At 42.4% G+C, this 22,343-nt stretch overlaps 1 protein-coding gene across 2 annotated transcripts in view; it reads right to left on the reverse strand.

Moving 5' to 3' along the window:
- The window catches only part of LOC139532028 (rho GTPase-activating protein 7), a 100,965-nt gene that overhangs the window by 26,284 nt on the left and 52,338 nt on the right, over nucleotides 1-22,343 (reverse strand). The window contains exon 1 of one of the 2 annotated variants that reach the window (XM_071329145.1): nucleotides 6,835-7,023. The exons of the other annotated variant lie outside the window; for it this stretch is intronic. Coding sequence (XP_071185246.1) covers nucleotides 6,835-6,847 — 13 coding nt within the window. The 5' untranslated portion in view covers nucleotides 6,848-7,023. Of the gene's footprint in view, nucleotides 1-6,834; nucleotides 7,024-22,343 lie in introns of those variants that run through there. 2 annotated transcript variants of the gene reach the window in all.

Raw genomic sequence — 22,343 nt, forward strand, 5'->3', positions numbered from 1 at the left:
CAGGTGCATGTTCCTTAATTGTTCATGGTTAATTGAACAAGCATGGGAAACAGTGTTTAAACCCTTTACAATGAAGATCTGTGAAGTTATTTGGATTTTAAGAATTATTTTTTGAAAGACAGGGTCCTGAAAAAGGGACGTTTCTTTTTTTGCTGAGTTTATGTATGCGGATGACTCAACAATATACACGTCAGCCACCACAGCAACTGAATTGACTGCAACACTTCAAAGAACTGCAGTTAGTTTCAGAATTGGTGGCAAGGAATAAGTTTATCCTAAATATTTCAAAAACTAAAAGCATTGTATCTGAGATAAATCATTCACTAAACCCTAAACCTCAACTAAATCTTGTAATGAATAATGTGTAAATTGAGCAAGTTGAGGAGACTAAACTGCTTGGAGTAACCCTGGATTGTAAACTGTCGTGGTCAAAACATATTGATACAACAGTAGCTAGGATGGAGAGAAGTCTGTCCATAATAAAGATCTGCTCTGCATTCTTAACAGCACTATCAACAAGGCAGGTCCTACAGGCCCTAGTTTTGTCACACCTGGACTACTGTTCAGACGTGTGGTCAGGTGCCACAAAGAGGGACTTAGGAAAATTGGAATTGGCTCAGAACAGGGCAGCATGGCTGGCCCTTGGATGTACACAGAGAGCTAACATTAATAATATGCATGTCAATCTCTCCTGGCTCAAAGTGGAGGAGAGATTCACTTCATCGCTACTTGTATTTGTGAGAAGTTGAATGTTGAATGCACCAAGCTGTCTATTTGAACTGCTGGCACACAGCTCGGACACCCATGCATACCCCACAAGACAAGCCCCCAAAGGTATCTTCACAGTCCCCAAGTCCAGAACAGACTATGGGAGGTACACAGTACTACATAGAGCCATGACTACATGGAACTCTATTCCACATCAAGTAACTCATGCAAGCACTAACATTTAATTTAAAAAACAGACCGACAGGCACAGACACATGCATACATACACACGATAACATATGCACGATACACACACGTACACATGGATTTTGTGTTGTAGATACAGTGGCTTGCGAAAGTATTCACCCCCTTTGACATTTTTCCTATTTTGTTGCTTTACAACCTGGAATTAAAATAGATTTTTTGGGGGTTTGTATCATTTCATTTACACAACATGCCTACCACTTTGAAGATGCAAAATATTTTTAATTGTGAAACAAATAAGAAATAAGACAAAAAAATGGAAAACTTCAGCGTGCATAACTATTCATCCCCCCATAGTCAATGCTTTGTAGAGCCACCTTTTGCAGCAATTACAGCTGCAAGTCTCTTGGGGTATGTCTCTATAAGCTTGGCACATCTAGCCACTGGGATTTTTGGCCATTCTTCAAGGCAAAACTGCTCCAGCTCCTTCAAGTTGGATGGGTTCCGCTGGTGTACAGCAATCTTTAAGTCATACCACAGATTCTCAATTGGATTGAGGTCTGGGCTTTGACTGGGCCTTTCCAAGACATTTAAATGTTTCCCTTTAATCCACTCGAGTGTTGCTTTAGCATTATGCTTAGAGTCATTGTCCTGCTGGAAGGTGAACCTCCGTTCCAGTCTCAAATCTCTGGAAGACTGAAACAGGTTTCCCTCAAAAATATCCCCACAGCATGATGCTGCCACCACCATGCTTCACTGTGGGGATGGTGTTCTCGGGGTGATGAAAGGTGTTGGGTTTGTGCCAGACATATCGTTTACCTTGATGGCCAAAAATCTCAATTTTAGTCTCATCTGACCAGAGTACCTTCTTCCTAATGTTTGGGGAGTCTCCCACATGCCTTTTGGTGAATAGCAAACATGTTTGCATATTTCTTTCTTGAAGCAATGGCTTTTTTCTTGCCAGTCTTCCGTAAAGCCCAGCTCTGTGGAGTATACGGCTTAAAGTGGTCCTATGGACAGATACTCCAATCTCCTCTGTGGCGCTTTGCAGCTCCTTCACGGTTATCTTTCATCTCTTTGCTGCCTCTCTGATTAATGCCCTCCTTGCCTGGTCTGTGAGTTTTGGTGGGCGGCCCTCTCTTGGCAGCCTTGTTGTGGTGCCAGATTCTTTCCATTTTTTAATAATGGATTAAAATGGTGCTCTGTGGGATGTTCAATGTTTCAGATATTTTTTTATAACCCAACCCTGATCTGTACTTCTCCACAACTTTGTCCCTGACCTGTTTGGAGAGCTCCTTGGTCTTCATGGTGCCGCTTGCTTGGTGGTGCCCCTTGCTTAGTGGTGTTGCAGACTCTGGGGCCTTTCAGAACAGGTGTATATATACTGAGATCATGTGACAGATCATGTGACACTTAGATTGCACACAGGTGGACTTTATTTAACTAATTCTGTGACTTCTGAAGGTAATTGGTTGCACCAGATCTTATTTAGGGGCTTCATATAGCAAAGGGGTGAATATATATGCACGCACAACTTTTCATTTTTATATATTTTTTGAATTTTTTGAAACAAGTATTTTTTTTCATTTCACTTCACCAATTTGGACTATTTTATGTATGTCCATTACATGAAATCCAAATAAAAATCAATTTAAATTACAGGTTGTAATGCAACAAAATAGGAAAAATGGCAAGGGGGGATGAATACTTTTGCAAGGCACGGTATGTAGTAGTAGAGTAGGGGCCCGAGGGCACACACGTATTATGTTGTGAAATCTGTTGTGAATGTATTGTAATGTTTTTAAAAATGTATAATTGCCTTCATTTTGCTGGACCCCAGTAAGAATAGTTGCTGTCTTGGCAGCAGCTAATGGGGATCCATAATAAATACAAATACAAGTTGTGGGATGGACGGACAGAGTTTGTGACATTAGAGAGGAGATCAGCTGTACCTGCTAAAATATGACATACAGCCTAGTATCACATAACTCTGAGGCTGTAAAGCTATGTATCAGAATGTACCTGCCTAGGTTACATTTAAAGCCTGCACCCTCTGTGACATCTAGGAAGATTTTAATCCACTTAACCCCAACATTTCTCTAAGTTTTCGCCATCATTGTGAAGCCCTAGTTATTATTTTGCTTTGACAAAGTCATTTCTCTAGATTATTATTTAGTGTGATTAGTGATTCATTTACCTCTGTCCCTCATTTTAAGGTCAACCCTGCTACGTGAACTCCCATTTGAATATGGTGAAAATAAACTATACCTTTTTTAATATTTTTTCCAAAAGCAACATTAAACAGCTAATAGTCAAATCATAGTGTAAAAATAGGTGAGCTGGTTCTACTCTTTTTGGCCATTTCCTGTGTTTTGTGGTGGAAAACTGAGCGGGTCAAGCCTAACACATCAACCCTGTTACCCATAGATAGACAGGCTGATTTAAGATGAAATCGTCAACCCTGTTACTGTCAACCCTGTTACGGTCAACCATGTTACTTTATTTGGCACTTAATATGCACTTGCTGTAGTATTTTTATTTATTTAACCTCTTGAGATGAAGTTACACTTCTCAAAAGGCACCGTGGAACAACCATAAAGCCTATGGCGGAATAAGTTGTTATCACCTTATAATAACACCCTGCTCCCAGATGTAAATAAACTATTAGCTACCCAAACCAGTGGTCAGAATGACATCACAGGGCTGGAAAAGGCATAAGACAGGTGACCCAGTTGCAGTATGAAATATATATAAAACTGTGAACAATTAACTTCACTGCGCCTTGTTCACCACTGTATTCTCCCTGCGTATAAGCATGATTGTATCTGTGAGAACGCCAATTTTAATAAGGCCAAGAAGGGAAAGGCTCTTCCTTTTCCAAATTCCTCAGGCCGCCTTGGAGGAAGTTGTGCTCTGGGTTCTGATAAGAGATGCGTGCTCGCAATTCAACCCCTCCCTCCCTCACAGCGCCAGGAAGTCGGAGGAGTGTGTTTAGGGGCCTGGGAAAATGGCGGTACGTGCTCTAGCCCTGACGCAATCCTTGCCTCCCCCCCCGAGTGGCTTCCCAGCGCGCACCGCGCACCGCACACACTACACACCCACTCTTCGTAGCAGTCTCCTAAGTCCTACCACTATATGGGCCTCCAGGCCTAGAGCTGTCTTTTGCCATGTCTCTTCATAAGTGGATAGACACGAGAAAAGCGTCTCAGTGTGATATGGTAACATCTCTCTGCTCTGACAGCTTACATGGTTCTGATCTTCACAACATCCTCCAGAGGACCAAGCCTTAGACTCGACAGCCTCAGTGGAATGCAAATACAGCTGCTTTTTACTGGGATGGCAAGTGTCAAGTGAGGTGTAAAAGTGGTATGAAAACCTCAAATGTCTGTGAAGTTATGTTGAGAACTGTAACACTAGACACGTGGAGTGCTAGGGATGATATGACTTTGGGTGGTTACTGTGGCCTAGTTAGATTACAACACAATGGATGTGTTCTAGTGAATGGTCAACATATGTCCTCTGAATGACTGTAAACAAGGACATTTTTATGAGGAAAAGACAGGAAAGACCAAAAGATAGAACTGACCTCCATTTTCTGTTCTTAAATTTGGCCAGCAGCATACCACCCTGCATACCACTGCTGGCTTGCTTCTGAAGCTAAGCAGGGTTGGTCCTGGTCAGTCCCTGGATGGGAGACCAGGTGCTGCTGGAAGTGGTGTTGGAGGGCCAGTAGGAGGCACTCTTTCCTCTGGTCTAAACAAAGATCCCAATGCCCCAGAGCAGTGATTGGGGACACTGCTCTGTGTAGGGTGCTGTCTTTCGGATGGGACGTTAAACGGGTGTCCTGACTCTCTGAGGTCATTAAAGATCCCATGGCACTTATTGTAAGAGTAGGGGTGTTAACCCCGGTGTCCTGGCTAAATTCCCAATCTGGCCCTCAACCATCACGGTCACCTAATAATCCCCAGTTTACAATTGGCTCATTCATCCCCCTCCTCTCCCCTGTAACTATTCCCCAGGTCGTTGCTGCAAATGAGAACGTGTTCTCAGTCAACTTACCTGGTAAAATAACGGTAAAATAAAAATAAATCAGAGAATATAGATGTTTGATGAATCGCAAACAACAGTGATATCCAGCAGTTGGTCATCTATCATGTTTCTGTTCTGTTAGGTATTTTGTGTATGACCCAAGAGTGTCACTCGGTCAGCAAATCAGAGTTAATATGGAAAAAGTAACAATGGCTCCATAACAATGGCAATCAGAGAGCACCTGGTGATTGTTACACAATAACTTATCCCCCTTAACCATCTATACCAGCGCTGGCTTGTCTCATTCCATTACTCCCCGGCCAAAGTTGGCAGGTAGAATTGCATTAGGTCATAGGTATAATTGTTCCTGTGCTCTGTTGCTCTTGGTTGCTAACAACAGTGTCTGTGTGATCCATTCATGCCAATGGGGAAATGAGTTGGAGGGATTTTCGCTGCTATAGTTAGAGAACTTTCAGATTGCAGAAAGTATAATTGGTGAATTAAGGTCTTCTAGGAAATACTAGACACCACAATGAACCGGTCAATCTCTACTGAACCTTTTTAGAGAACCATCTGGAAACGAGCCCAACTTAGGGGTCTGCTCACTTTGAATCATGTTGATTGCATTGAAATACTTGGCATTTAATGGTCAAGTAGAACTATGCACATGATAAGATGCCAAATCTTAAAATGGTGAAATACAACAGTTAGTTGATTAGAGACCAAATACTGTAATCCATTGCAATGATTGAGTGACTTTGTTCAGTCTGGTTCCTCTGAAAAGCTAACACCATGGGAAAAAGACTTATTGGAAAACAACAGATGTGCTAGGCATTTTATCTCTGATTCCAAAGTAGCTGGTTTTCTATCATAACTCCTAAGTTCATCAAATATTGCAGCCTGAACCCATTGCCTACGGCCTAGGAATATATATGGAGCAGGAAACAAATACAGTATATTACACACTAACATTACACACTAACACTAACATCACTGAAATTAATTTAAACAATTGACTGGCACCTGCATGAAGAATTCAATATAACACACTCCCACATAACACTCAACCTACAGGCCAGAAATAAAAATATTAATGAAGTACTCTGTAGGCGTAAATTCTTAAGATGTCATTTGATTATTTTATATGGACATTTTTTATTAATTTTCTTAATTTTAGAGTAAACTAAGAAACTTAACTTTCGAATCTATGACAAAACATCTAGGCTATTTAAACAAGTATTTATTAAATTATTTGATATAAAATAATACATTTTAAGTATCATATTTATGTACTCACTTTCCTTGACAAAATGTTGAATATTCACACTGTCTTTACTGATCCTACTCAAACAATCAACCACTTATTTTTTTCATTAGAGCTCACTGAAGAACACCAAGGATTTTATTAACATTATAGTCATTTATTTAGCAGACAGTCTTATCCAGAGTGATTTACAGTAGTGAGTGCATTTATTTTCATACTGGTCCCTTGTGGGAATCAAACCCACAACCCTGATGTTGCACACACATGCGTTACCAACTAAGCCACAGTGAACCCTTTCATGTTCCTTGAAAGTCAAACTATTCCTTTTGAATCTATATGACAAAACATCTAGGCTAGTTAAATAAGTATTTTTAAAAGCCTGTTGCAAAACTATAGTCTAGAGCATGCGTTAGACTAAAGGGCTGATGATCATGTGGTGGTGCAGCACATCACCTTACATCATCTGAACTCCTCACCTCATTTTGAGCATCACATGAACCTCACAGCTGACACCCTATCAGGTTAGTAGTGGCTCTCTGAATATGTTAATACATGTAAGTTTATATTTGTCGGAGTCCTAGAATTTGTATTGTAGTACTAAAGTTCATAGAAGAAAAGTTGTTACTTACTTGTAATCAACATGGTGCTGTAATGTTGTCAGATAAAATGTGATATTTAGTCTCGTTTTATTCTTGTTAAGAATGAGCAAACTTATCAAACTTGATGTTGAATAATAAAAACACATAAAAACAAATAAAAACAATAAAAATCTAATCAAATATTGAAGGCAAGTTCAGCTGTCTTGATCATATTGGCCATCATAGTGAAATCAGTACAAACATTTCCACTTTCCAGTCGCCCTCCCTCCACTGGACCATACCAACTGCACTTAATGCTCACTCCAGGAGGGAGGCTTCTAAAATTACATAATGGATGACCAAGGCATGCCAGGGTATTTATAAAGTATTTCAGAATTAAGATAACTTTCTCTACTGTGACAACTAATACAATTGTAACATCTGATATAAAATAATTCATTTTAAATTAGCTAATGTATCCCCCCCCCCCACACCACCACCCTTAAGAGAGTGTGGTTGATCCCATGACATTGCCCTGTTGGTATTAGACTAGACTGGAGTGACCAGAAAGAAATTTCCAAACCTCAGACTCTGGCCTTGAGGGCATTTTTGCCCCTTTGTAGTCAGACTTGACAGTTAAAATTAGATGTAGCAGACAATCAGCCTATCACGGTAAACAAGGAAACTCTCAAAGACAGTCAGGCCAAGAACATGATGAAATTCCCTCCACACAGGCTTCATAATAATCATGTATTTTTTATATAATACAGTACAATATTTGGACTTTATGTAACTATTCCTTCCAATATCCAGATGCCACATTTCTTACACATTTATGTTCTCACTTTTTTTGACAAAGTGGTGAATATTGACTCTATCTTTACTAATCCTACTCAAACAATCAACCAGTTATTTATGTCATTTGAACTCACTCAATAACATTTTCATGGATTTCATTAATATCATAGTCATTCAGCAGACAGTCTTATCCAGAGTGACTTACAGTAGTGAGTGCATACATTTTCATACTGGTCCCCCATGGGAATCGAACCCACAACCCTAATGTTGAACACACCACACTCTACCGACTGAGCCACAGGGAACCCTTCCATGTTCCTTGAAAGTCAAATAATTCCTATGGTACAATACCTTATCTCTAAAACCTGCAGCCCACACTTATATGTGGTCTGACTTTCTCCTGTAGCTGCTATCAGCATCCTGTAAAAGGCAGCCGCTGTTTAAAAGCAGAAATGGCACATTTAGTTCAAATCAAAAGAACAAGAGGATAGTAACTCTAATGACTACCCTTAAACCACTGTGGATGATGACAAAAACCTGCAGTGCTAATAGCCCTCGTCAAGGCTTCATCAGGATTCATTCCTAGGTAAGCCATTAGCGGTAATAGGTTCCATTTACAACGTAGGTGTTTGATTAGGCTCTTTTAAATGTGAAAACCCCTTGAGAGGTCCACCGCTTTGCTGCATTAATTCACAGTTGAACGAAAGATGGAAAGAAATGAAAACAACTAATGACTTTTACACAAGAGTGAAGTACAGGACCCATGGTCCCCTTGGCAACCTTCCTGGAGCGCTTAGCTCAAGTTTATAATAAAACCTGGAAATAGGCATTCTTGGCTGTTACTGGGAATGAGATGTTTTTCTTGGATGACCCTAGCCCAAGATTCTGGTTTATGTGCATGATGTCATAGTCCATCATAATGCAGACCAAAGTTTTGTTATTTTTCCTGCAGATTTCAAAACAGCTTCTGCTTCATGTCTATGTAATAAAGTCATTATTTTATAATACACTTTTGAAGACAAATGTTGACTACGGTAATTGTCACAATTGACCAAATATTTTATCTTGGCACAATTATAAAGTTTTTCTGTTTGGGTTAGCTGGTGAATTCATCAAAGCTACTGGCTCCTTCTGGTCCCTTGAGGGTCCCACACTAGTTTTGAGTGAGTTAATTTTGCGGGGCGGGGGTGTGCACTGCAGACCTCCTCCCCAAGCAAAGGCTTCCGCTCTGACAAGCCCCTTATTCCAAATGGTTTAACTCCAAATGATGTAAAGCACTGTCCTTCCATCACACAATCTGCTTTAATTCTATACCTATATAAAAACAATTTAGCAGCTGTTGAATAGTTTGAGTTCTATGGATGTTATAAAACTTGTTGCTATGTAAGAGATTATGACTTCTGGGTTTTCCTCCTCAGGATCACAACTCCTAAATGCTGAAGTGATAGTGATCAGCAAGGATGAAATGATCGCTGCTGTTAATATCTACGTTTCTCTACCTCTCCCATCAAATCAAACTTAACCATGACGACAGATGTTTTTCTACTCACTGTTGCTTCATGGGCAGTCAGCCTGCCTTACGATAAATACACAACATCACAAAGAAATTGCCATACGGAGACATGAAACTATGCTGAAACTATAGAAACCACACTGAACACCACAACAAAGAAGATCATTCCACATCATCTCACTTTACGATATGAGCTTGGACAGGTTGGCTGAAAATGGCCAGGCTATAGCCAAATGGGTCTATATATCAAAGACACACATCCAGAGGTCCAATGGCATCTCTCTCCAGTTCATCATTCTTAGAAATGACATCATCTGTGTTCATCATCTTTGTGTTGATGAAATGATGTTACTTCAACAGCTGTGGTGGCAGACCGGCCAGCAGCCATCCAGTCTGTTCTACTGGATGGTTTTTATTTATAACTGAACTATTTACAATGACTGTGATTAATGCTAATGGCCAAGCCTCTCTATTGGAAACAGTCAGATCCATCCACCAAGACTGATCCAAAGCAACACTAGCGCCATGTGGACTGTGGGTATGTTTAATACAAAGTGACATATGTCCTAGTGTTGTGAGAAGGACAAAGGGACAGCCGTGTGTGTGTTAACCTAGTATGAAAGTTGCCCCATCCTCGTTTGTTTGCTAGGCCATAAAGCTGAGAGGCTCACTTAGGCTTGACCTCTGCTCTTGGCAGCCGCTGCACTGCTGGCCCCTGGTCACTGTTTTGTAAGGTTATGCAAGAACACACATCCTTTTCCTGAGTAAGAGGAGGATGGTGTCAGAAAAGGAAGAATTCAGGTCAGAGTGTGTGTGTGTGTGTGTGTGTGTGTGTGTGTGTGAGACTGTGTTTGTGCGTGTTACTGTGTGTGTGTTTGTGTGGTTATGAGTGTGTTATGGAGGGTATGTGAGGATGTGTCATGTGTTTACTCTCATGGACTTTGTTTCTATTTGAGTATACCGTATGCCCTTGTGATTGTGTGTGTTTCTCTCTATGTGTGTATTTCTGTGTCTGTAATCTGAGTCCAGCCTCTGAGTCTTTGGGCTGGTATTTCCGTTGATGTAGGAAGCATTCTTTCTGTCCCTAGAACTGTGTGTCCCTCCCCTTCTACTCACCGGCACTGCAGCTCCAGCTTGCCATCTAGCCTCTGTGTACAAATCAACCTGTCCTGAACACACTGGGCGCCTCTGTACTGGAACCAGGAAACGCTGAGCACAATCACTGACCACCTCCTCCTCGCTCAAAATAACTTCTAATTTTAGCAGAAATACTTTATCAAAAGCTATGATGATAATAATAAAACTACAGTATTTTGGCCTCTTTGTGTACCCTTTAGGGACAGAGACAGAGGGACAGAGGTGGCAGTGTGGAATGAAAATAACCTGTGAAAATAATTAAAGCATTTGACATGAAAATTGGTAAAAGCATACCGGTAGCTGACATCTATACCAAACCCATGAAAAGGCCTTGGCCCTGCCGTGCCCTGACATGGTCTGAATGTTATTGTATAATAGTGGTGTAGAGTTAGTAGAGTTGTCAGTGCCTGTTTGTCTCTTGGTGCACTGAATATAATTGCCATAGAGCTCAGAGCTTAGGTTACAGTAGGCCAGAGTCAGTCACAGGCCAAGCGACAGGACTAGCCCCTGAAAGGAGCCTCTGATGAGCTACATAATCAATTAAGTGGGGATATGATAAGAGCTGTGCTTTATTAGTTAGAAAGTATTAGTTGCTTTATTACTTAGAAATGATCTGGGGTGCAGAGTAATGGCGCATCCATGTACAGTTCATTTGGAAGGCATCTTCATTGGGACACCTATGGCTGCTATGTTCTCTGGCAACATATCTGTGTTTATTTCCCTTCTCATACCTCAGCTATTAAATTGGAGTTCAGGGGAACACAGTTCTATTTCATATATCTGATAATGGCACTGGAGGGGATGGCTGCTGTTTTACGGGCTCCTAACCAACTGTGCTATTTTGTGTGTTTTTTTCGCATTGTTTGTAACTTATTTTGTACATACTATTGCTGCTACTGTATCTTATGACCAAAAAGAGCTTCTGGATATCAGAACAGTGATTACTCACCTCAAACTGGACAAAGATTTTTTCTTTAATGAGTCCGACGCAAATGATTTACTGCTTCTCCGAAACCAGGCCGAAATACATATAATTTGCGTGAAGAAAAGACGGATATACAGAGGGCTGCCTTGTGATCGGGTTGCCTTGTGAGAATTCGTTGGCGAGAGGGTAACCCGCCTCTACCATCCGTTCTATTGGCCAACGTGCAATTACTGGAGAATAAAATGGATGATCTCTGTTTGGGACTATCATACCAACGGGTTATTAAAAACTGTAATATCTTATGTTTCACAGAGTCGTGGCTGAACGACAACATGGATAATATACAGTGCCTTCGGAAAGTATTCAGACCCCTTGACTTTTTCAAAATGTTACGTTACAGCCTTATTTTAAAATGGGTTGAATAAAAATCCTCAGCAATCTACACACAATACCCCATAATGGAAAGCGAAAACAGAAAATACCTTATTACATAAGTATTCAAACCCTTTGCTATGAGACTCGAAATTGACCTCAGTTGCATCCTGTTTCCATTGATCATCCTTGAGATGTTTCTACAACTTGATTGGAGTCCAACTGTGGTAAATTCAATTGATTGGACATGATTTGGAAAGGCACACACCTGTCTATAAAAGGACTCAGTTGACAGTGCATGTCAGAGCAAATACTAAGCCATGAGGTTGAAGGAATTGTCCGTGGAGCTCCGAGACAGGATTATGTTGAGGCAAAGATCTTGGGAAGGGTACCAAAAAATGTCTGCAGCATGGAAGGTCCCCAAGAACACAGTGGCCTCCATCATTCTTAAATGGAAGAAGTTTGGAATCACCAAGACTCTTCCTAGAGCTGGCGGCCCAGGAAACTGAGCAATCGGGAGAGGAGGGCCTTGGTCGGGAAGGTGACCAAGAACCCGATGTTCACTCTGACAGAGCTCTAGAGTTTCTCTGTGCAGATGGGAGAAACTTCCAGAAGGACAACCATCTCTGCAGTACTCCACCAATCAGGCCTTTTTGGTAGAGTGGACAGATGGAAGCCACTCCTTAGTAAAAGTCACACGACAGCCTGCTTAGAGTTTGCCAAAAGGCACCTAAAGGACTCTCAGATGATGAGAAACAAGATTCTCTGGTTTGATGAAACCAAGACTGAACTCTTTGGCCTGAATGCCAAGCGTCACGTCTGGAGGAAACCTGGCACCATCCCTACGTTGATGCATGGTGGTGGCAGTATCATGCTGCCGGGATGTTTTCCAGCGGCAGGTACAAAGTACAGAGAGATCCTTGATGAAAACCTGCTCCAGAGCGCTCAGGACCTCAGACTGGGACACAGGTTCACCTTCCAACAGGACAACGACCCTAAGCACACAGCACAGACAACGCAGGAGTGGCTTCGGGACAAGACTCTGAATGTCCTTGAGTGGCCCAGCCAGAGCCCGGGCTTGAACCTGATCGAACATCTCTGGAGAGACCTGAAAATAGCTGTGCAGCAATGCTCCTCATCCGACCTGACAGAGTGTGAGAGGATCTGCAGAGAAGAATGGGAGAAACTCCCCAAATACCAGTTTGCCAAGCTTGTAGCGTCATACCCAAGAAGACTCGATGCTGTAATTGCTGCGAAAGGTGCTTCAACAAAGTACTGAGTATAGGGTATGAATACTTATGTAAATGTAATATTTACGTTTTTTATTTCGAAAACATTTGCAAAAAATGATAAAAAACAGTTTTTGCTTTGTCATCATATGGTATTGTGTGTAGATTGATGAGGGAAACATTTTTAATACATTTTAGAATAAGACTGTAACGTAACAAAATGTGGAAAAAGTCAAGGGGTCTGAAAACTGTCTGAAGGCACTGCACAATTGGCTTGGCTTTCCGTGCATCGGCAGGACAGAACAGCTACGTCTGGTAAGACGAGGGGTGTGGGTGTGTGTCTATTTGTCAATAATAGCTGGTGCGCGAAGCTGTAGACCATCTATATTTTTTTGTAGCCACCTATTTACCACCACAAACCGATGCTGGCACTAAGACCACACTCGACGCGCTCTATAAGGCCATAAGTAAAACAATAAAATGCTCATATAGAAGCGGCGCTCCTAGTGGCCGGGGACTTGAATGCAGGCAAACTTAAATCCGTTTTACCTAATATCTACCAGCATGTCACATGTGCAACCAGAAGAATAAAAAAACTCTAGACCTGTCACGCCCTGACCTTAGAGATCCTTATTTATTCTCTATGTTTGGTTAGGTCAGGGTGTGACTTGGGTGGGAAAATCTATGTTTTCTATTTCTTTGATGTTTTGCCGAGTGTGGTTCCCAATCAGAGGCAGCTGTCTATCGTTGTCTCTGACAATCATATATAAGTTGTCATTTTCCGTTTGGGTTTTGTGGGGTGTTGTTTTCTGTTTAGGTTGTTTCCCTGACAGAACTGTGTGCTTTCGTTTTCTCCTGTTGTCATTTTGTTTGAGTGTTTTTGTGAACATTAAAATCATGAACACTGTCCATGCTGCGCTTTGGTCTCATTCCGACGACGAACGTTACAAGACCATCTTTACTCCACACACAAAGAAGCATACAAAGCTCTCCCTCGCCCTCCATTTGGCTTATCTGACCATAATTATATCCTCCTGATTCCTGCTTACAAGGGAAAAGTAAAGCAGGAAGTACCAGTGACTCGCTCAATACAGAAGTGGTCAGATGACAAGGATGCTACGCTATAGGACTGTTTTGCTAGCACAGACTGGAATATGTTCCTGGATTCATCCAATGGCGTCCCCCCAATGGCATCCCCAATTCATCCAACGTCATCCCCACAGTGACCGTACGTATATATCCCAACCAGAAGCCATGGATTACAGGCAACATCCGCACCGAGCTAAAGGCTAGAGGTGCCGCTTTCAAGGAGCGGGACACTAATCCGGACGCTTATAAGAAATCCCGCTATGCCTTCAGACGAACCATCAAACAGGAAAAGTGTCAATGCAGGACTAAGATTGAATCCTACTACACCGACTCTGACGCACGTCGGATGTGGCAGGGCTTGCAAACTATTACGGACTACAAAGGGAAACCCAGCCGTGAGCTGCCCAGTGACGTGAGCCTACCAGACGAGCTAAATGCCTTTTATGCTCGCTTCGAGGCAAGCAACACTGAAGCATGCATGAGAGCACCATCTGCTCCGGACGACTGTGTGATCACGCTCTCCATAGCCAATGTGAGCAAGAAATTTAAACAGGCCAACATTCACAAGACCTCGGGGCCATACACTTTACCAGGACATGTACTCAGAGCATGTGTGGACCAACTGGCAAGTGTCTTCACTGACATTTTGAATTTCTCCCTGACTGAGTCTGTAATACCTACATGTTTCATGCTGACCACCATAGTTCCTGTGCCCAAGAAAGTGAAGGTAACCTGCATAAATGACTACCATCCCTTAGCACTCACGTTTGTAGCCATGAAGTGCTTTGAAAGGCTGGTCATTGCTCACATCAACACCATCATCCCAGAAACTCTAGACCCACTCCAATTCGCATACCGCCCCAACAGATCCACAGACAATCCAATCTCTATTGCACTCCACACTGCCCTTTCACACCTGGACAAAAGGAACAACTATGTGCATTAACTACAGCTCAGCATTCAACACCATAGAGCCCACAAAGCTAAGGACTCTGGAACTAAACACCTTCTGCAACTGGATCCTGGACTTCCTGATGGGCCACCTCCAGGTGGCAAGGGTAGGCAACAACATATCTGCCACGCTGATCCTCAACACGGAGGCCCCTCAGGGGTGCGTGCTTAGTCTCCTCATGTACTCCATGTTCACCCACGACTGCGTGGCCAAGCACAACTCCAACACCATCATTAAGTTTGCTGACAACACAACAGTGGTAGGCCTGATCACCCACAACGATGAGACAGTCTATTGGGAGGAGGTCAGAGACCTGGCAGTGTGGTGCCAGGACAACAACCTCTCCCTTAACGTGAGCAAGACAAAGGAGCTGATCATGGACTACAGGAAAAGGAGGGCCGAACACGCCCCCATTCACATCGATGGGGCTGTAGTGGATCGGGTCGAGAGTTTCAAGTTCCTTGGTGTCCATATCACCAACAAACTATCATGGTCCAAACACACCAAGACAGTCGTGAAGAGGGCACGACCACACCTTTTCCCCCTCAAGAGACTGAAAAGATTTGGAATGGGTCCCCAGATCCTCAAAAAGTTAAACAGCTGCACCATCGAGAGCATCCTGACCGGTTGCATCACTGCCTGGTATGGCAACTGCTCGGCATTCAACCGTAAGGCGCTCCAGAGGGTAGTACGTACGGCCCAGCACATCCTACCATCCAGGACCTATATACTACTCAACCAAGTCATAGACTATTCTCTCTGCTACTTCACAGCAAGCGGTACCGAGCACCGAGTCTAGGTCCAAACGGCACCTTAACAGCTTCTACCCGCAAGCCATAAGACTGCTGAACAATTAATCGAATGGCCACCCAGGCAATTTACATTACTTTGCTTACACTACTGCTACTCACTGTTTATTATCTCTGCATAGTCACTTTACCCCTACCTCCATGTATAAATTACCTCGACTAACCTGCACATTGACTCTGTACCGGTATCCCCTGTATATAGCTTTTACTTTAGTTTATTTAGTAAATATAGGCCCACGAGCCGCTGAGGCCCCTCATGATGAGCTCCATTTTTTTGTGGCCCCCACCTCCGTTAAAGTTGCCCATCCCTGCCCTAGAGCAATAGCTAGCATTGGACACCACTTAACTGTGACAGTAAGGTCTGCACAAATGTGTGAAGTGAATACTTATTTACTTACTCTATGAAGTGTGTACTTGTTGATGTATTCTGAGGAGTGTGTGCTTCTTGACATACACTTTGCAGTGTGTACTTGTTGACATACTACACAAAGTATGTACATTATAAGGTTGTGTACTTGTTGACAAGGACATACCCTACGATGTGTGTACTTGTTGACATACACTACAAAGTTTGTCCTTGTTTACATACAGTACACTTTGAAGTGTGTACATTTCTTGTTGATGCAGTGTGTTACAATGGAAAGCCTGGGCATCATGCAGGCTGAAGGTCATAATGGTCCCTAGTGGGGTTCTTAGTGTTCCGGAGCCTTCCCGGAGCCTTCCCATCAGGATATCCCAGTTCCAAGCCATCCCACATTCTGTCTCCGAGCCACTGACCCAAAATAGCACCTCTGATCCGTTCAGCTTGTTGTCCATCCATCCAGGAAATGTCAAAGCTATGATGTACATTGGCCTGTTCTCTCTGACCCCTTGTCTTTCTCTGTGTTTACAATGGGCTTAGCTAAAGCCATCATATGGAATTATGCTCTACTGACATGGTCTTTAGTGTCTAAATCCAGAGCTCTGACATTTATTCAAATGGTGTTAGTTTATACCTACTGACTGTTCAGTACCATGATACTAGATATTTAAGCAGTCGCTGATGACTCCGATTTGAACCCTTACTTCGGTTTGAACCCTAAAAAAGTAAAGTATAAGTAAGTAAAGTAAAGTATACAAAGCATGTGCTTTTTGTATTACACTAACTAGGTAAAGGAGTAAAGGAATGCTGGATGGTCTTAATTTATTATTATTTTTTTTACATGAGTTTATGAGTCTATAAGGAAGCCCTACAGAAGCCCAAGGCAAAACAAAACAAAAAATCGTAGACTTTGAATTATCTAGTTCAAACAACTTAGTAAATATATGTTTTTTTTACTAAGTCGTTCAAACGAGATACTAACTCGTTTGAAATGACATATTAATTATTTTGAACAGCGTATTATCTCATTCAAACGACTTAATTGTCTAATTAGGCCTGATGCAGTGCCAGCTGTGCTTGTAAGACCGTTGCTGCAGCCATTCATTCAATGATTCCATACATTGATATGGTTATTCAGTGGCAGTTATTTAATAGCCTAAAGCAGAGCTGCTTTTGAATGCCAGAGCATGTAAGTGGGCCAACCTGATCTCACGGTTTTAACAATTTGACTTCAGATTCTGACGTTTATCCAAGTTTCTCCAAACATCAAATTTCCCGAAGCGTTTTTGACCCACTGGGTTGCGCCGCCTGCTCAGCATTGTCTTTCCAAGGGTGGAGTGTTCAATCCCAGTGGTGGACATTCTTTTTTTTCTTCCTTTTTTCTATCCCAAACCTTAACCTTCACCAAAAACCATTCGTAATGAATGCCTTAACTTAACAGTGTAGTTGTTTTTGTTTTAAAACTATCCCAAACCTTAACTCTTAATGTAGGCATTTGGAATGAATCAAGGAAGACGCTGAGCAAGAGGAGAAACCCAGGGTGTCAAAAACACTTTGACATTTGACGTTTGGAGCAACGTTGAAACTTGACGTTTGGAGAAATGTGGATCAACATCAGAATCTGAAGTCAAATTGATAAAACCGTGAGATCTTGTTGGCCCACTACATGTTCTGGTATTCAAAAGCAGCCCTATCAACGAATGAAAAATCATATCAATGGATGGAATCAGTGATTGAATGGCTGCAGGAACGATCTGACAAGCACAAATGGTGCTGCATAACACATTAGGCCTAACTAGACAAATTAAGTCATTTGAACGAGATAGTTATTCAAACAACTTTGTATCTCGTTCTAACAATTTTTTTTTTACTAAGTTGTTCAAATGAGATACTAAGTAATTCGAACAAGATACTAAGTCATTCGGAATAGATTATTCCAATCGTTTTCTTTTTTGCCTTGGGCTTCAGGGCTTCTGTACGTCTATGATGTCTAATGTCCTTTCTTAATTACAGCTTATAGGAGAATCCTTTTCACTCATGCAGGTGGGAGATTGTTCTGCCGGCCGACGTCAGTGTTCATCTGCTTAGTTTTGGTAAAGAAAGACGTCTCCAAGATGTCTGGCAGAAGCCCAGAGATGACCCATTCAGCGCAGAGACAGGAGGGAGCCACAATGCAAAGTGGTAGGGATTTAGGCAGCGCCTGTACTGAATACCGCAGTGTATGTGTGTGTGTGTGTGTGTGTGTGTGTGTGTGTGTGTGTGTGTGTGTGTGTGTGTGTGTGTGTGTGTGTGTGTGTGTGTGTGTGTGTGTGTGTGTGTGTGTGTGTGTGTGTGTGTGTGTGTGTGTGTGTGTGTGTGTGTGCGTGTGTGTGACTGTACACAATGAGAGGAAAAAGACAAGTGTTTGCCTCTCCTCCATGTGATGCCAACTGTTCTGCACACACAGCTATGAGCCAGAGCATTTGAGCACAAGGTAAGCAAACAGTTTAGAGTATAATCTCCTCCCTAGCCCCCTACAGAATGGCTAGACGGGTATACACACTTGCACCCACATGTGTACACCTGCAGAAGAAATAGAACACACACACGCACAGCAATGCTTAACACCATAGCAGCACCCACCTGTAGCACGCGCTCCAGCAGGTATATCTCACTGGTCACCCCCAAAGCCAATTCTTCCTTTGGCCGCCTCTCCTTCCAGTTCTCTGCTGCCAATGACTGGAACAAACTGCAAAAATCACTAAAGCTGGAGACTCTTACCTCACTAGCTTTAAGCACCATCTGTCAGAGCAGCTCACAGATCACTGCACCTGTACATAGCTCATCTGTAAATAGTCCATCCAATCTACCTCATCCCCATACTGTATTTATTTATTTATCTTGCTCCTTTGTACCCCAGTATCTCTACTTGCACATTCATCTTCTGCACATTCTACCATTCCAGTGTTTAATTGCTATATTGTAATTACTTCGCCACCATGGCCTATTTATTGCCTTACCTCTCTTATCCTACCTCATTTGCACATGCTGTATATATATTTTTTCTACTGTATTATTGATTGAATGTTTGTTTATTCCATGTGTAACTCTGTGTTGTTGTATGTGTCGAACTGCTTTGCTTTATCTTGGCCAGGTCGCAGTTGCAAATGAGAACATGTTCTCAACTAGCCTACCTGGTTAAATAAAGGTATAAAAAAAACACACAAAAAACCATACATACTCACATTCAAGCAGCCACACATGCAGACTCAGGTAAGAGTGAAACAGCTGTGTATGTGTGTGTGTGTGTGCACTGTGCCTCCTGTCACTGCCTCTGTCGCTCTGCCTTCATTTGCTTTTCAATTAGGCTTACAGCTTGCCTGGCTACCCAAACCCCTTGATCCGGCCAAACACCACTCCCACAGACGTTCATTTCTTCTCTGCAATGAGTCTGGATCTGAGTTCCTCCCTGGCGATTTCTAGAATGGAAATCAAATCTAGACCATCTGATTGGTCCCAGCAACCGATGGGTTGGGCCAGAGCCAGAACACACGTAGGTAAAGCAGAGTTTTGAAAATTCATCATTGGCTTTGATACTATGATTGGTTAGAGATGATCCACTTTTTTAAAGTGGCAAGTCAGTTAAGAACAAATTCTTATTTACAATGATGGCCTAACCCAGACAACGCTGGGCCAATTGTGCGCTGCCCTATCAGACTCCCAATCACAGCCAGATGTGATTCAGCCTGGATTTGAACCAGGGAATGTAGTGACACCACTTGCACTGAGATGGAGTGCCTTAGACAGCAGCGCCACTCGGGAGCAGTCCCTGGTTTGATATATATACACAGTACCAGTTAAAAGTTTGGACACACCTACTCATGCAAGGGTTTTTCTTTATTTTTTACTATTTTCTACATTGTAGAATAATAGTGAAGACATCCAAACTATCAAATAACACACATGGAATCATGTAGTAACCAAATAAGTGTTAAGAAAATCAAAATATATTTTAGATTTTAGATTCTTCAAAGTAGCCACACTTTTCCTTGATGACAGCTTTGCACACTCTTGGCATTCTCTCAACCAGCTTCATGAGGAATGCTTTTCCAACAGTCTTGAAGGAGTTCCCACATATGCTGAGCACTTGTTGGCTGCTTTTCCTTCACTCTGCAGTCCAACTTAACCCAAACCATCTCAATTGGGTTGAGTTCGGGTGATTGTGGAGGTCATGTCATTTGAAGCAGCAATGCAGCACCCCATCACTCTCCTTCTTGGTCAAATAGCCCTTACACAGCCTGGAGGTGTGTTTTGGGCCATTGTCCTGCTGAAAAACAAATCCAGTCCCACTAAGCGCAATCCAGATGAAATGGCGTATCGCTGCAGAATACTGTGGTAGCCTTGCTACCACGCTTGCAAGCCGAAGAACACCATCCCAACCGTGAAACACGGGGGTGGCAGCATCATGTTGTGGGGGTGCTTGGCTGCAGAAGGGACTGGTGCACATCACAAAATAGATGGCATCATGAGGCAGGAAAATGATGTGGATATATTGAAGCAACATCTCAAGACATCAATCAGGAAGTTAAAGCTTGGTCGCAAATGGGTCTTCCAAATAGACAATGACCCCAAGCATACTTCTAAAGTTGTGCAAAATGGCTTAAGGACAACAAAGTCAAGGTATTGGAGTGGCCATCACAAATCCCTGACCTCAATCCTATAGAAAGTTTGTGGGCAGAACTGAAAAAGCATGTGAGAGCAAGAAGGCCTACAAACCTGACTCAGTTACACCAGCTCTGTCAGCAGGAATGGGCCAAAATTCATCGAACTTATTGTGGGAAGCTTGTGGAAGGCTACCCGAAACGTTTGACCAAAGTTAAACAATTTAAAGGCAATGCTACCAAATACTAATTGAGTGTATGTAAACTTCTGATCCACTGGGAATGTGATGAAAGAAATTAAAGCTGAAATAAATCATTCTCTCTACTATTATTCTGACATTTCACATTCTTAAAATAAAGTGGTGATCCTCACTGACCTAAGACAGGGAATTTTTACCAGGATTAAATGTCAGGAATTGTTCAAAACTGAGTTGGCTAAGGTGTATGTAAGCGTCCGACTTCAACTGTATATACTGTATATCTCCACCACATGGCAAAATGTGTAGAATCGCAGGAAATAAGCTTTACAACGGTCAAAAATGTATCTCTGACCAATGGCATGTAGAATTGAGAAATTTGCTACATCAACTCACCCCTCAACTACCATATACAGGCACTGACACTGGACAGGCCAGTGTGGTCATTGGGTCATTATGATCAGATGAAGACTTGATTGCAATTACTGAGCCAGACACTGATACTGCCAGTATGAGATGAGTGAAGTAATGACAGTAATAGGGGGAGTGAAATAACAGTAATGACAGGAGAGGGTGAGTAAACTGTGTAGTGCCTGGAAGGAAGTCCCACAGTGAGTGACTTCATATGAATGCATGGAAACAGACATGTTTCCAAAGTCCTGCCTTCAGCCACATCACCCAAAACTGAAGTGATGTAAGAAGTGGTTAAATGAGCACATGCACTATGACTCACCTCAGGGGCTTTCCTGTGTTACAGCAACATGTGCTCCTAAACTATCTGGTATCACTTACAGGCACCATGCTTTAATGGTAACAGTCATAATGGCAAAGCCAGATGACTGGGTAGCTCAGGCCAGTCAATGACATGTCCTGCCAGAGGAAGTGGAGGTTACAGCCCTCTAACCCTGTGATCCAGGCTGTGATATTGCCTTTTATAGACATACTGCACTGGAGTGTTATGTACTGTCCTGAAGGAAATCCCTCTGTAATTAACTGACTCCTGACCGCAGGCCCTGTCCCTCGGCCTTCCGTTAGAGTCTGTAGTTGGGATAGAAAGAGAGAGGGAGGGAGAGAAGGAAAGAGAGAGAGTGTGAAAGAGTGAGGGAGGGAGAGGAACAGAGCAAGAAAGAGAGAGACATAGCAAGTGAAGTGCAGTGCAATGAGAAAGAGTTAGAGAGTGAGAGGAAGGAAGGAAGGGAGAGCCAACCCACTCCAGTCTAATTGTGCTTGGAGCAACCTTCACGGCGTCTGATCCCTCTCTCCTAAAATGAAGCAGGACCCATTCTAATTAGCAACTCTCTCTCACTTAGCGCCACGCTAACTCAACGTCCTAACACAACGTCCATGACAAGACACACACTGCTCCCATCCATCCTTTTATCGGCCTAATAAACCCTTTGACGGCAACCATGACTGATATTCCCCACCCAAAATTACAGTATTTAGTTATTTGTGATTCATTATCAAGTTTTGAAGTATTAATGTCTAGCAATATTTAAGGTGCCAGTGTTTAATATACACTTCCTCAAGTTGCATTA

Source organism: Salvelinus alpinus, chromosome 1 (assembly GCF_045679555.1).
Source record: "Salvelinus alpinus chromosome 1, SLU_Salpinus.1, whole genome shotgun sequence".
NCBI classification, from domain to species: domain Eukaryota; kingdom Metazoa; phylum Chordata; class Actinopteri; order Salmoniformes; family Salmonidae; genus Salvelinus; species Salvelinus alpinus.